Source organism: Bufo bufo, chromosome 1, assembly GCF_905171765.1.
Source record: "Bufo bufo chromosome 1, aBufBuf1.1, whole genome shotgun sequence".
Lineage (NCBI taxonomy): Eukaryota > Metazoa > Chordata > Amphibia > Anura > Bufonidae > Bufo > Bufo bufo.
The window spans coordinates 150,093,841-150,109,039 of record NC_053389.1 but is presented as its reverse complement, the minus strand read 5'-3'; the positions used below and the strand labels follow the sequence as shown (position 1 = coordinate 150,109,039).

At 45.7% G+C, this 15,199-nt stretch overlaps 1 protein-coding gene across 1 annotated transcript in view; it reads right to left on the bottom strand.

The window, feature by feature from the left end:
• Positions 1-1,840: 1,840 nt before the first annotated feature.
• The window catches only part of CLCN6 (chloride voltage-gated channel 6), a 61,480-nt gene continuing 48,121 nt past the window's right edge, over positions 1,841-15,199 (bottom strand). The window contains exons 14-23 of the mRNA XM_040430536.1: positions 12,880-13,009; positions 12,635-12,788; positions 12,396-12,555; positions 11,111-11,217; positions 10,232-10,418; positions 9,318-9,475; positions 7,175-7,331; positions 6,941-7,048; positions 6,209-6,334; positions 1,841-2,598 (exon numbers count right to left, since the gene is read on the bottom strand). Coding sequence (XP_040286470.1) covers positions 2,518-2,598; positions 6,209-6,334; positions 6,941-7,048; positions 7,175-7,331; positions 9,318-9,475; positions 10,232-10,418; positions 11,111-11,217; positions 12,396-12,555; positions 12,635-12,788; positions 12,880-13,009 — 1,368 coding nt within the window. The 3' untranslated portion in view covers positions 1,841-2,517. The remainder of the gene's footprint in view (positions 2,599-6,208; positions 6,335-6,940; positions 7,049-7,174; positions 7,332-9,317; positions 9,476-10,231; positions 10,419-11,110; positions 11,218-12,395; positions 12,556-12,634; positions 12,789-12,879; positions 13,010-15,199) is intronic.

Below are 15,199 nucleotides of genomic sequence, written 5' to 3'. Positions count from 1 at the left end.
GGCACAGCCACTATATGGGAGCAGAGCCGCAGTAACCCGGCACGGCCACTATATGGGAGCAGAGCCACAGTAACCCGGCACGGCCACTATATGGGAGCAGAGCCGCAGTAACCCGGCACAGCCACTATATGGGAGCAGAGCCACAGTAACCCGGCACGGCCACTATATGGGAGCTGAGCTGCAGTAACCCGGCACAGCCACTATATGGGAGCAGAGCTGCAGTAACCCGGCACAGCCACTATATGGGAGCAGAGCTGCAGTAACCCGGCACAGCCACTATATGGGAGCAGAGCTGCAGTAACCCGGCACAGCCACTATATGGGAGCAGAGCTGCAGTAACCCGGCACAGCCACTATATGGGAGCAGAGCCACAGTAACCCGGCACGGCCACTATATGGGAGCTGAGCTGCAGTAACCCGGCACAGCCACTATATGGGAGCAGAGCTGCAGTAACCCGGCACAGCCACTATATGGGAGCAGAGCTGCAGTAACCCGGCACAGCCACTATATGGGAGCAGAGCTGCAGTAACCCGGCACGGCCACTATATGGGAGCAGAGCCGCAGTAACCCCGTATGGTTACTACACTTTGAGGAGCTGTACTTCCTGAAGATAGGTCATCAGTATGTGGAGCCTGGAAAAACCCCTTTAACAAAGTAATAAAGGGAATGTCTGACAGATTAACAGTGGTACAAGACATAAAAGGAATGTCTGACAACTTTCCTAACCCATGGACCATCCACTGGAAATAGCAAGCAGAAGTGTTGAATAGACCTTGACATAGGAATACGCCATCTAGTGGGGACTGAAAACAGGACAGTGGGCGGAGATATGCAAAATATTCCTGGCCAACTAGAGATACAAATAAAACCCAGGGCCTGTATACGGCTGGTTTCACACACAGCGTTTTTCAGGGAGTTTTGAGTTTTTTTTCTGGCCGGATGTTATTTTGAAGTCTAGTGCAGTATGAAGCGCACTACATACAACGGGAAGGATGTACTAATCCTGTCTAATGTTTTGACAGTATGACCAAGACACGGCAGTGCAAACTTATAATATTTGGTGCACATTTAGACTCTTTTGTCTACCACTATACTTTCTATTCGTTGGTTTACTTTACGCCAATATTTTGTCCCCACATTTTGGCACATCTTGCAGCATCCCAAGCCAAAACCACAGCCCTTTCCCTCTGAGCCACGCATCCTTTTGTTATGCGAGAGGCAAAAAATATCTAATGTGTGTCTGAATTTTGATTGGTAAATCACTATTAGTAAAAGCCACTATTTGTTTTGTGGCTTTTTTGGGGGGAGTCAGTGACATTACTTTCCAAAAGGCCGTATACTCTAGATTTCTTTTTCCCCATAGGCCTCTCTATAGGACCTTCCCCCCCTCCCCCTTAAAACGTATGTATGAAATGACACTGAATAAAAAACATCACCAGAAATGCCTGTTACAATAGAAACGGGCGCCTTTTTCATGCAAATTAAAGCACCAGAAACAAACACCATATGAAAGGTCCCTAGCGCTGTACTTCCGTCCTCATCGATACGAGCTCCGCTACATAGAGCCGAGTTTCCGTATCCTGCAATACAGAAACAGATGTGTATATGTTGGAATGAATGGCGGTACACTTGGCGGCAGTATCTGTGCCACATACCAGCATTTCTGGAGGAATACATGACCACGTGACCTAGAGTCTCCGCCCACTATATTTAAAGGGGAAATCCAGTCAAAGGAATCTTTTGTTACGTCAACGATATATGATGTCAAAAACAGGTATGAGGGTCAGATAGGTGAAGTCTGATCTCAGCTACCGCTGGTTTCCTTAATGAATAGTCTCTATAGAGAGCAAACAACGGTCTCTTCTATGACATACCAGAACATCATGCAGACCGGACTTCACCTTTAAATGAGAATTCTATGCGTTGTTCATTTGCCCATACATTTGGTCAGACAGCAACACTTTCACTGTCACTGTCCATACGGGAAGTTACTGGCCAAATTATGTGATACAAAGTAAAATAACAGCCAAGAGATACAAGCCAGGAAAATATAATCCCTATGACAGGTGAACATTGGCCGAAGAGACTGGCGTGACTACAGATACATGGACCTCATAACCAGTCATCTGCACGTGGGGACTGGATGGTTCTCAGCCATTTCTCTAGATCAACACACCTCCATATGGCACCAACCGTACCAGGAGCAGCATTGAGACGTACGTAGGTTGGAGGGTCCTTTTAAAAATGGAAAAAAAGTTTGTTCTCATGCAAACTGTAACCTCCTCCCAGAATATAAAGCAGTACTTAACAGAAAGATGATCTCAGCTTATATAAGGGGGTAAGAAGGTGCAGAAAGAGAGAGCTGGAGCGGGCCGGCGCTGGAGGGATTACAAGAAACCATCTTCATTATGGCAGAACCCACGCTAGGAGTCTTTGGAAAGCTCAACCACCCGCATCAGGGCAACTGTAAAGGTTCCAATTCCTGGATGAGTTCCTAGTTCAGGGAGAGCGGCAGTATCAGGATGTCATGCAGTGCTGCCTCAGCCGAGCTTGTAGAGATTCATGGGTTAAATTATGCCGCGTTATTATTCCAACTATCTGCGAGAGGGAAGCACAAGAGATATCTGTTATAGACAGTGAACCTAACTTACAAGTTTATGAAGAGGTTTGCTGCCACCTTGTGTTTAGCATCTGGTACTGCAGGTACACTTTAGCAATTATAAAAAGAACAAGCATTCACACTTTCTTTTTTGCATCTTCGTTCCTGCTTGCTTGATAGTGAGAAAAAAAATAAAAAATGAAAAATGGGTTTTGAACAGAGGCATACAGGGTGTAAAAAGTACATACACCCCGGTCCACATAAGTATGTAGTGCCCACACGTACCACTGTCAATACAGCTTAATCAGGGCAAATCCATCTATGGGTACTGTCGCCTGAACATACACTCACCTAAAGAATTATTAGGAACACCATACTAATACGGTGTTGGACCCCCTTTTGCCTTCAGAACTGCCTTAATTCTACGTGGCATTGATTCAACAAGGTGCTGATAGCATTCTTTAGAAATGTTGGCCCATATTGATAGGATAGCACAGGGGTAGGCAACCTCCGGCACTCCAGCTGTTGTGAAACTACAACTACCAGCATGCATACTTGCTCTGCTCTTCTAAGAACTTACATATAAATGAATGGAGCATGCTGGGAATTGTAGTTTTGCAACAGCTGGAGTGCCGAAGGTTGCTGATCCCTGGGATAGCATCTTGCAGTTGATGGAGATTTGAGGGATGCACATCCAGGGCACGAAGCTCCCGTTCCACCACATCCCAAAGATGCTCTATTGGGTTGAGATCTGGTGACTGTGGGGGCCATTTTAGTACAGTGAACTCATTGTCATGTTCAAGAAACCAATTTGAAATGATTCGAGCTTTGTGACATGGTGCATTATCCTGCTGGAAGTAGCCATCAGAGGATGGATACATGTTCTCATTCTGTTTACGCCAAATTCGGACTCTACCATTTAAATGTCTCAACAGAAATCGAGACTCATCAGACCAGGCAACATTTTTCCAGTCTTCAACAGTCCAATTTTGGTGAGCTCGTGCAAATTGTAGCCTCTTTTTCCTATTTGTAGTGGAGATGAGTGGTACCCGGTGGGGTCTTCTGCTGTTGTAGCCCATCCGCCTCAAGGTTGTGCGTGTTGTGGCTTCACAAATGCTTTGCTGCGTACCTCGGTTTTAACCAGTGGTTATTTCAGTCAACGTTGCTCTTCTATCAGCTTGAATCAGTCGGCCCATTCTCCTCTGACCTCTAGCATCCACAAGGCATTTTTGCCCACAGGACTGCCGCATACTGGATGTTTTTCCCTTTTATACCATTCTTTGTAAACCCTAGAAATGGTTGTGTGTGAAAATCCCAGTAACTGAGCAGATTGTGAAATACTCAGACCGGCCCGTCTGCCACCAACAACCATGCCAAGCTCAAAATTACTTAAATCACCTTTCTTTCCCATTCTGACATTCAGTTTGGAGTTCAGGAGATTGTCTTGACCAGGACCACCCCCCTAAATGCATTGAAGCAACTGCCATGTGATTGGTTGACTAGATAATTGCATTATTGAGAAATAGAACAGGTGTTCCTAATAATTCTTTAGGTGAGTGTATAATTCAATCACAGTCTCACAGAAACCATGGCTGGCACAACCAAAACCCAATACACAAAAAGACTACCTGAGACCATGGGGTTACCATCAACTGCTAGAGTTACAACATAGTCATGAGCTTAAAGGGGTTGTCCGGGTTCAGTGCTGAACCCGGACATCCCTCCATTTTCACCCCGGCAGCCCCCCTGACATGAGCATCGGAGCAGTTCATGCTCCGATGCTCTCCTTTGCCCTGCGCTAAATTGCGCAGGTCAAAGGCATTTTTTGGAGATCTGGTGACGTACCGGGGCTCTCCAAGGGGCTGCCAGGGACCCCGGTGACGTCACCGGCACTGATGGGCGGGATTTAGCGCTGCCCTAGCCAGTAAAACGGTCAGTGCCGGTGACGTCACCGAACACACTGCCGGGCGGAAGTTTACGCCCGGCAGTGTGTTATTGAAACCAAAGAGCCTGTGCCCTGCACGATTTAGGGCAGGGCAAGGGAGCGCAACGGAGCATGAGATGCTCTGATGCTAGCCTCAGGGGGGCTGTCTGGGTGAAAATAAGGGTATGTCCGGGTTCAGCTCTGAACCCGGACAACCCCTTTAAGTAACATACAATATACACCCCATAATGGTAAAACTATGACAGACGCACAAAGCTAATCCTCCGGAGGTACGCACACTTCAAAACATGCATGCATGCTAATTCTGAGATTTCTGCCATGGATTTGTTGTGGGTTCATATGCGGACTGGCCCCACTCAATAGGACTAATATTCGTGTGGCTCCTGTCATGGTTTACGTGTGGAGTCCACTACAAAATGAGGGTCATGCAGATTTTTTCTCATGAGACAGATTTCAAATCCACTTTAGAAAAAACTACAGTGTGATTTCAAATTGACAACCATGGGAAGTAGATTTTAAGCAGATTTCATTCCACTTTAACCTAATTAACGAATGAATAAGTAAAAAAACTAATACGTTAATAGTAATAGTTAAAGGGTATCTGTCAGCAGTTTTGTACCTATGACACTGGCTGAACGGTTACATGTGCAGTTGGCAGCTGAAGGCATCTGTGTAGGTCCCATGTCCATATGTCCCCGCATTGCTGAGACAAATGATGTTTTAATATTTGCACATGAGGCTCTAGGAGCAATGGGGGCGTTGTCATTACACCTAGAGGCTCTGCTCTCTCTGCAACTGTCATGCCCCCGGTGCTCCTAGAGCCTCATTTGCATATATTAAAACTACTTTTCTCAGCAATGTGGGCACATATGAACATGGGGCCAACGCAGATGCCTTCAGCTGCCAAAAAAAACATGCAAGTTTAATAGGTACAAATCTGCTGACAGATGCCCTTTAAAAACAAGAAAATATATCATCATAGTTATCACTAGTACAACGTGTATGAACGAAGTGACCCTAAACCAGCCTTATGGGTAAGCCACACCGGCCTGGCATTCTGCTTAGTGCAGGAGCGCACGGCGTCATTGGTTGCTACGACGCCATGCGCTTTGTGCCGCAGGCGCAGTACAGTAATACACTCGTATAGATCATACCAGTGTATTACTGTACTGCAGCACAAAGCGCACGGCGTCGTAGCAACCAATGACGCCGTGCGCTCCTGCAATAAGCAGGATGCCAGGCCGGTATCTGACGGACGTGTGAATGAACCCTAAGACAGGTGTACGGCTCACTAGGAGAGCTCACCTCAGTAAAAGCATGCTTTGGCCGGGTCTACCCACGCTGGCAGCTGCATGTGGCCGAATCTCAGCACTCCGGCAGCAGCCAATAGCTGCAAAATTTTGAAGGTGGGCGTAATTTTGGCCAAATGCGGCAGCTGGAGCGTGTAAATCTGGCCAACAGAAGAAATGACGTTATCCAAGAAGATCATCCCCACCTTTTCATGCGCGATGTCTAAAATCTCTAGAGTAAGAATGTCCATTCAACCGGACCTCAGTGATGTAGTATTTTACAACAGCAGATGTAGCAGAGCTGGGTTTGTGATCAATTTCACTTTTTCATGGCAAATTAAACTGCAAAAAGTTTTCACACTATACATCACTTACCTCTCCCACTGCATTCACCACAGGCAGATGCCGAAGCCCCATGGTTCTGAACAGGTTAAATACCTGTGAGACATGGGTGTTTGGTGACACTGTGAACGGGGATGGGTTCATGTATGGAGTGACGTCCTGCAATGGAAGAGAAAGTGGCGGAGATGTCAGAACAGGATGGATAAAGGGCACTGGAGCTTGGGTTTGGTCACCCTTGGTTTACATTGGCCAGAGACTCCTAAAGAGGAATTGTAGCCCACCTCCAGAGGCATGCATTTTAGCTAGAGAATGCATGTGGCACAGTGCCACCATGTGGCAAAATGGTATACTACTGTTTAACAAGGTAGACCCAGGAATAACAATTGAAAGTAAGCGATATCTGAATGTCACGTTAAAACGTTATTCTCATCTCAGACGTGGATGACATATCACTAGGACAGTGGTGGCAAACCTATGGCACAGGCGCCAGAGGCGGCACTCAGAGCCCTCTCTGTGGGCACCCGCACCCTGGAAATAGTCTATGGTGTACCAATATGCCTTAGACTTTTCCTGCTATTCATCAGCGCAGGGCGCACTATGAACAGCACAGGCAGCGCATTGACTGTAGGCAGATTATTATAGCTAAATTATAAAGTACATGGAAGATAATACTATATTGGACTGTAGTATTCAGGTTAAATTGCCATGTTGGCACACAGAGCATGCAAGTGCAATCACTGCAGCTGGAAGCGCCGCTGTCCTTACCACAATCATTCGTGGATTGAGGAGCGTCAGGTTGACATCATGGATGTCAGGGAAACGGGGATAATCCTCCGACATCTCGGCATGGGAAAGGCGCGACTGGCTGGCACTCTAGAATAAGAAACACAACGTGAAGGATTCATTAAAGGCCCAAGAAAACGTGGACAGTCACAGATGTATGAACATAAAGCAGAGAAAAGGTGGAATATCTCCTTACAGTAGCATTAGGGAACTTACAGACTGCGTCTCAAAGTAACAGACGCCCCTCACTAATAATGTGACCAACTGGGAGCGCAGGATGAGGCCGTGGAACGTCAGCGGCCGGAAGCGTTCCTCCATGGTCCACTCCTCACTAGGTGACTGGTCAGGGTTCAGGTTAGGATAAGGGGTGTACCTGGAAACACAATAACACCATAGGTTACAGCTGTTATTTGTCCTCACAATCCATGTCAGGGCATGGGATCCGCGCAGTAAAATAGAGGGCTCTGTGCATGCGCGAGACTTCGGAAAGCAAAGCAGAATTGTGGGCTGTCACTCAAAGGCAAGAGGAGGCGTGGTTACCTTGACTTAGAGCAAGGAGGCCGCTTCCCCCTTGACTTCAAGCTGACATGCAAATTAGCACGGACGGAGGATAAAAGATCGTTTTCTGACCTTACGCAGCATCGGACTGCAGGATGAAAAGTATGATTAGTATCACACTGCGGGCTACCCTGAGGTACTGCTGGCGGGTTTACATGCATTTAGGAGGTGACAGGTTCCCTTTAAAGGATAACTGTCATATTTTCATCAAAAAATCTATTTTAGCATATGTTACTGCTGCAGCAGCATTATGCATAAAGCAGTCTTTAGTTTCTTCACTTACCACTGTTTTCCTTGAGTTTTCCCCTTAGTTACGGCTGTTTTGAACCCTACATTATGAGGATCTTCTCAAAATGGCCCCTCTGCCAGTTCTCTGAGGCCAAAACTGCATTCCCTCAGGTCACATACAAACTTGCTGTAGCCAGAGCTTCCTGCCAGCCAATCAGATTGGATTACTGAGAGACACGCCTCCTCACTCTGAAGCCTAAGGCTCCATTCACACGTCCGCAATTGTGGTCCGCATCCGTTCCGCAACTGTGCGGAACGGGTGCGGACCCATTCATTCTCTATGGGGACGGAATGGATGCGGACAGCACACAGTGTGCTGTCCGCATCCGCATTTCCGGATCGCGCCTCCGATCTTCCGGTCCTCGGCTACGGAAAAAAAACAGAGCATGTGCTATTCTTGTCCACAATTGTGGACAAGAATAGGCATTTCTATGGGGGTGCCGGCCGGGTGTATTGCGGATCTGCAATAGACTACGGACGTGTGAATGGACCCTAATGCAGGCATGCAGTGTGAAGGACCGCCCCTCTGTCTTCCTAGCCGGAGACAGATGAGCCATAGCAATGGTCTTTTAAGGGAGCAGTGGAAAGGCATTAATGAAAGCTGCTACTATAAGGTAATTACAGATCTTTTGACAATCATTGACAGACTAACTCAGGTAATACATGCCTAGCTCTAATAAACTAGCAAATAAAATAAAAATATGACAGTTATCCTTTAAGTCCACTCCCGTAATCCCACTGAGAACGCATATGCTCAGTTCCATCCTTCAACTGCCACCAGCCATATCTTCTGTTGGAAGCTGTGACAGTTAGGGTCCATTTACACGTCCGCAATTCTGTTCCGCATTTTGTGGAACGGAATTGCGGACCCTTTTATTTCTATGGGGCCACACTATGTGCTGTCCGGATCCGGAAATGCGGATATGCACTTCCGGGTCCGCAATTCAGTTCCCGGAAAAAATAGAACATGTCCTATTCTTGTCCGCAATTAGGCATTTTCTATTATAGTGCCGGCGATGTGCGGTCCGCAAAATGCGAAACGCACATTGCCGGTCTTCGTGTTTTGCGGATCCGCAAAACACGGACGGATGTGTGAATGGACCCTTACAGGTAGATACTGTGGTAGAAATGACACACACCCTAAGCTATGATAGGGAGCGCTGCAGCAGAAAGGATACACCCCCTGAGCTATGATAAGAAGAGAGCTGCGGTAGAAAGTAAAAGGACAGGCCCCCTCAACTGCCAGTCTGAAGAGGGTCTAGAAGAGCAATGAATGGGGAGATCTACTGTCATGTACTATACGATGTCTTTTTTTATACATAGGATAGACTCTTTATGACATACATATTGCGGCCTGTGTATACAAAATGCACAGGTATCTGATAGGTTTTATCTTAGTCTCGGCAATCCCAAATGACAAAGGACACCCCTTCTTTGTTGGCACAGTTACCAGCATTGAAGGGAATAAAGGGTCAGAGCTGCGCTGTAGTGAGGTCAGATGACGTTTCCTTACTTCCGCTCTAGCATTTGCTGAAGCATGTCTTCTTTCTCAACCGGTTCTTCTGCAGCCAGCTGCTCATCACACATGTTCCGCAATTCGCTGGATGGGTAAGACTTCATAGACTGACTCCTCTTCCGCTGCTCGCCTGCCCGGGTCAGGATACTGGACTTCTATACAAAGGAAGAAAATGGTCTGGATTACTAAAGGTGTTCTACATTTTCAGATCACTTCGATCTTATATACATGAAGCTTAAAGAGTCACTGAGCTTTCAGCAAACTTTGCATTAGCCAATAGTACAGCGTGTGTACACATGGAACAGCACTATTTATTGCCACTATATGACTTGTATCTGGCATTTTGTAGCAGTTTTGTGCATGGTGAAGGTCTTCTCCCAGACATGGTAGGTAGAGAGTAGCTGCCATCCACTGCACACAGAAAGTAGAGGAGAATCTCCTTCCTAACTGTCTCAAGGTCATTTAGAAGCAGCCCCATGATAATGGAGGACATGACAGAGAAGCGCTTACCTGTATTTTTATGAATGAAGCACTTGATGAGCTATAACCTTCCTATGTAGTTGTGCAGTCCTGCTCGTCTGTCTTCTCTGTCTCACTCATGCACCTGATCACTCATCCCCCCTCCCTAAAATTCCACTCACATGTGCAATATGAGATGATCCCGTCCTGGACGGGGAAAAAGGCATTTTTCAAAGTGAAAAGCAATTAGCAGGGGAGGGGGGGGGGGGGGGGTAGTAACCAGCTGATAACAGGAGAACTAAACATTTTTCACAGATTAAACATCTTACAAAGTTCCCTGTGGTCACCTGTACTATTGATTTATACAAAGTTGTGTGAAAAGTTAGTCACCATTATACCAGTAAGTTTTATTTGCAGGAATTTGCACATTTATATTCCCTCCATATGAAGACCTTAAACTTGATGTTGTTGCTGATCAGCTGGTTTCCTTTCATAAATTCTTTTTCATTCCCTCGGTTCTCAGTCACCACGGGAAAGGCGTGATGGGCGGTGGTGCGCAGAATGCTGACCAAGGACTGGATACGAGTATGGGGGTACACATAAGTCAGATTGGGCTCCATGATGTCGCAGGCTCTCAACCTGTGGTCATAGAAGCTTTTATTACTGAGGGAGCATCCAATGTCGGCGCCCCCCCCCCCCCCCCCCCCCACCCAAATCAAACACATTCTCCTACCATGGACCCCACACCTACATAGAGGTATACAGATATATATACATATATTTACACAGTATATGATACGTTCCTCTAAAGCTTTAGGCTACATGCACCTAACTGTATGCCATCCGTATGCCATCCGTTGTTTTTGCGGATCCATTGTAACAATGCCTAAAACAGACAAGAATAGGACATGTTCTATTTTTTTTTGCGAGGCTACGGAACGGACACACTGATGCGGACACATTGAAATGAATGGGTCCGCATCCTAACCGCAAAAAAAAACCGGAACGGACATGGAAACAAACAACGTTCGTGTGCATGTAGCCTTATTCACACGTCAGTGTTTTGGTCAGTAATTTCCATCAGTGATTGTGAGCCAAAACCAGGATTGGAGCCTCCACAGACATGAGGTATGAGGGAAAGATCTACACCTGTTCTGTGTTTAGAGCCGCGCCTGGTTTTGGCTCAAAATGACTGATGGAAATCACTGACCGAACACTGACTGTGTGAATGAGGCATAAGGCTGGATATATACATGCATCACACTTCTAAAACATCACTACAACCCCTGAAATCTTCTTGCCTCTACTGGTTAATATAATGAACCCCATACTTGTCCATCTCCTCCTCTGTCTCCCACTCCAGCAGAGGAACACCTCTCAGCGCCACATGGATATCGTAGATGCCTTTGTTGAAGAAATCACCCGTCCACTTGGCGACCTAAGTGGAAATAAAACTGAAATTCTTAGTGACTTAGGCAAAGTATGATCTTAAAATGACTATCCGGTGGATGAACGCCGTTTATCTCCTGATCAGACAGGTTAAAATCCACAAGTCTCATATTCCCTTCCAGATATTGGGGAGACTTTAGATCGTCATCTAAGGTCTTCATTACATAAAATGGGGTGTTATCTTTTGCCCATGTAGGCGTTTCTACATGTCTTTTGGATGGTCTTTTTAAATAGTTCAGGGAGACACTTTGACTCCATAAGCACAGGCCAGGGTTTGAGAAATGAATGACAGTGACACTAGTGTGTTCAAGGTGCCATGTCATGATATTGATGAGCTATCCTCAGATTGGGGGGGTCTTCTTCTCCCCATCGTGAATGGGATGAACAGCTATAATACCAAACCGTCGATACAAGCCAGACGGCGTGCAGTCCATGATACGAGCACTATGGCCTCTTCAAACAGCTGTTTGGCGGGGTGAGGACAGGTCATCAATATCATGACACTGTACAACCCCTTTAACAATTGCAGGTAGAAAACACATCCAAATGCCATCAAAGGCATGGGACTGGCGTAAGACTTTATTGCAGAGGGAGGCTAAATGGGGTACCTGTGCCAATGCTATGGGATCCTTTGTGTCTTAATGACAAAAATTACTTTAGCGTCTTTTTGTAAGAATATGTCCGACTGGTTGCTAGGGGCAACTGCTTCGTTGTCTCCTTTAGACTAGTCTTCATAAATCTCCCTAATATTTTGCTGTGCCACCAGGTATATTGGAAGGTTCAATCACAAGTGACCTCAACTTGGTGGACCTAAGAAAAACCTATGGTAGATAGAGTCTAATTAGAATAGGAGAAGCTGACACATGGATGTGAGTTTTTTTTGGGAGGTCCCAACACTGGAGATATGAGGCAAAGTAGTGATCATGGAGGGCAGGAAGCTTTCTTGACTTCCTGTCACTCATCCCAAAAGAGAACACTAGAGTTTTAAATGAGGCATTGGATACTACTGGAGCACAGGATATGTCATGATTCAAGATCATTAGTACTACCCAATTTAAAACTGCAAAGTATATAGGAAATATACCAAACTGTTTGGCAGATCGCCATGGCAGCAACTTTTTACATACATGTCAATTAACAGGCAGAATATGTGGCTTTACTCCTCACCATAAGTGTGATCATTATAGGTAATCCATAGGAGATCTCATTGGTGGATTCAATGAGGATGACTGTGAGGCTGATGGTCATGCGTACCACCCCGCCCAGGAAAGCCGCAGCTCCAATCAGGGCAAATGTTCCAGAGTAGATATGAGTCAGTCCCAAGTAACTAGGACGGAGATAGAAAAAAGTTACCATCTGAAGCTCCAGCCATAGGACAGACCAGGACCTGCTGGCGCATAATCTACCTTTTCAGGAGGTTAGCAACCAAGCGACCAAAGGAAGCCCCGCAGAGCAAGGAGGGGACAAACAGACCACTGGGAACAGACATCCCATACGTCCAGCAGGAGAGGAGGAAGTACACACAGCAGAAGAAAGACAGAGTAACTGGACTGAAAGTGCCTGTAACACAAGAGAGGGACAGAACCCTTCACACAACAATTATAGACGACCAAATGCAACATGGTGGAACATCAGTGTCCTACAGACTGACCATCCTGGTGGAAGAGCTGCAAGATGGCCGACTCCTGGGGATTGAAGAACAGCGTGGCCATGTCATTGTAGGTGTTGTTAGGACAGAAGAACGTTTTGATGCTGGAATTGACTTCATCAGAAGAGGAGACCTAAAAAAAAAACATACAAACAGGATATTATTTAGAGCAGATGATAACCCGCACTGCTCCCAATGGTAGCCAGTGATATACTTGCTTCATTTCTGACCATCAATGAGATGCATAGGATTGGCAGCCACAGGTTACATTACTGTATGGTCAGGTGACCAACAAGATTTCTTAATTTTTCCTTGGCATTGTGTCATTTTTTTAAACGAAAGCTCAACTTTCTCAAGTTAAAACAAAGATTAAATGTTGAGTAACATGTTACACGACATGCTCTTCTCCGTTCACAACAAAAGATAAATCCCGCTATTGCAGGTTCACGAAGAGTGAGCTGTAATATAGGAACGCTAAGGCTACTTTCACACTTGGGGCAGTGATCCGACAAGCAGTTCCGTCGCCGTCAATCTGCATGCAAACGGATCCGGATGCGGATCCGTCTTACAAATGCATTGCAAGAAGGGATCCGTCTCTCCGGATGTCATCAAACGGATCAGTTATATCTTTTTTTCACATTTTTACCGGTCTGCACATGCGCAGACCGGAAGGCCGGATCCGGCATTGCGGTATTTTTAATGCCGGATCCGGCACTAATACATTTCAAATGTAAATTAATGCTGGATCTGGCATTCCGGCAACTGATCCGGAATTTTGGACGGAAATAATACCGCAGCATGCTGCGGTATTTCCTCCATCCAAAACACCGTTCAGTGACAGAACTGAAAACATCCTGAAAGGATTTCTCTCCATTCAGAATGCATGAGGATGAAACTGATCAGTTCTTTTCCGGTATTGAGCCCCTAGGACGGAACTCAGTGCTGGAAAAGAAAAACCCTAGTGTGAAAGTACCCCAAGTCACACAGTTAGAGCTGGGCTCTTCGGTCATATATCTGACAGGGGAAGGAAAAGGGCGACCAGAAGAATTCTGGAAATAGCTCTGCTTAGGCGGGGTGCTGGCGCACTATAAAGAGACTAGCTGAGTAGAGAGACTACTTAGCCCTGCTCCATGGGAAAAACATATGCAAAGAGGTATCTCCCAAGGTAAGAAAACCATCTCACTAGTGCCACCTTGTGGAAGTGTCAACTTCCAACTTTTTAACAAGCTTTGTAATATGGCAAGGATAAATTCCTTTCTCTGGGAGATACGGTACCTCTTTGCACTCATTTTCTCCCATTGAGCATTGCTAAAAAGTCTCCATACCATGAAGACTTCCAGTAAGTCCCTATACACAGCTGGTCTCCACATTCAAGGCATCGCACTGAGCCAGTCAGAACCCTACACCTTAATGATGAGGGGCAAGCACTACGAAACAGCTGTCTAAGGATGGATATTTGGCTTGGCTATTTTCCCTTTGTCTTGTTAGAAAGTTGGACTTTGACTCATAGAAGGTGGTGCTGGTGAGATGGTTCTTTTTCCCTGGGAGATACCTCTTTGCTTATAAAAATAGCTCTAGATAGGAATGGAGACCCAACAGGAAATTAATCTGTAAAACAGCAATGCAAAGTACTTCAAACGTTACCTCCGTTTTACATTTTTATTTTATTTTAAAGAAAAAAATGACTGGGTTTTCCAGGAATTCTACATTCTTAGGATAGGCCATTTGTGTGCCCACTACTGGCATTACACCCCTTCACTAGTACCACAGCAATGTCTGAAGATGTAGCTGAGGCTGTTCAAGTGAACCAATGCAGAACTACAGTACCAGGCATAGCGGCATGGACAAGAGTGCTTCTGTGTTAGTGCAGCAAATTTAAAACTTCAAATGAAAATTTGCTGGATTGTTTAAGGGGTTAACCAGCCCTGTAAAATATACACTTCTCACAAAAAGGTAGGGATATGTGGCTTGTGGGTGAAGTTTCAGTATGAGCCTGAAATGTACTCTAACCTTTACAGGTGAACTTAATGTGACCTTCTCATATGTGACCTTCTCAAACTTTAGAATGCACATGTCCAACTGTTCAGTGTTTCAGTACTTTTTGCACAACTTGCTGTTCTCCGAATCGCCCAATAAATTTCCATGGTTCAATTAGAACTTGTATTTAAACAGTGCTCCTTATCAGGAGTGCTCCATAAACAATTGATCAACAGCACCTCGCCATTGTGAGGCTTCAAGCAGGATGTTCTCAGACGGAAGTGGCCGCTGACCTTTCATCAGCAGGTTACAGGAGAGATACAGAGAGACTGGAAGAGTCACAGAA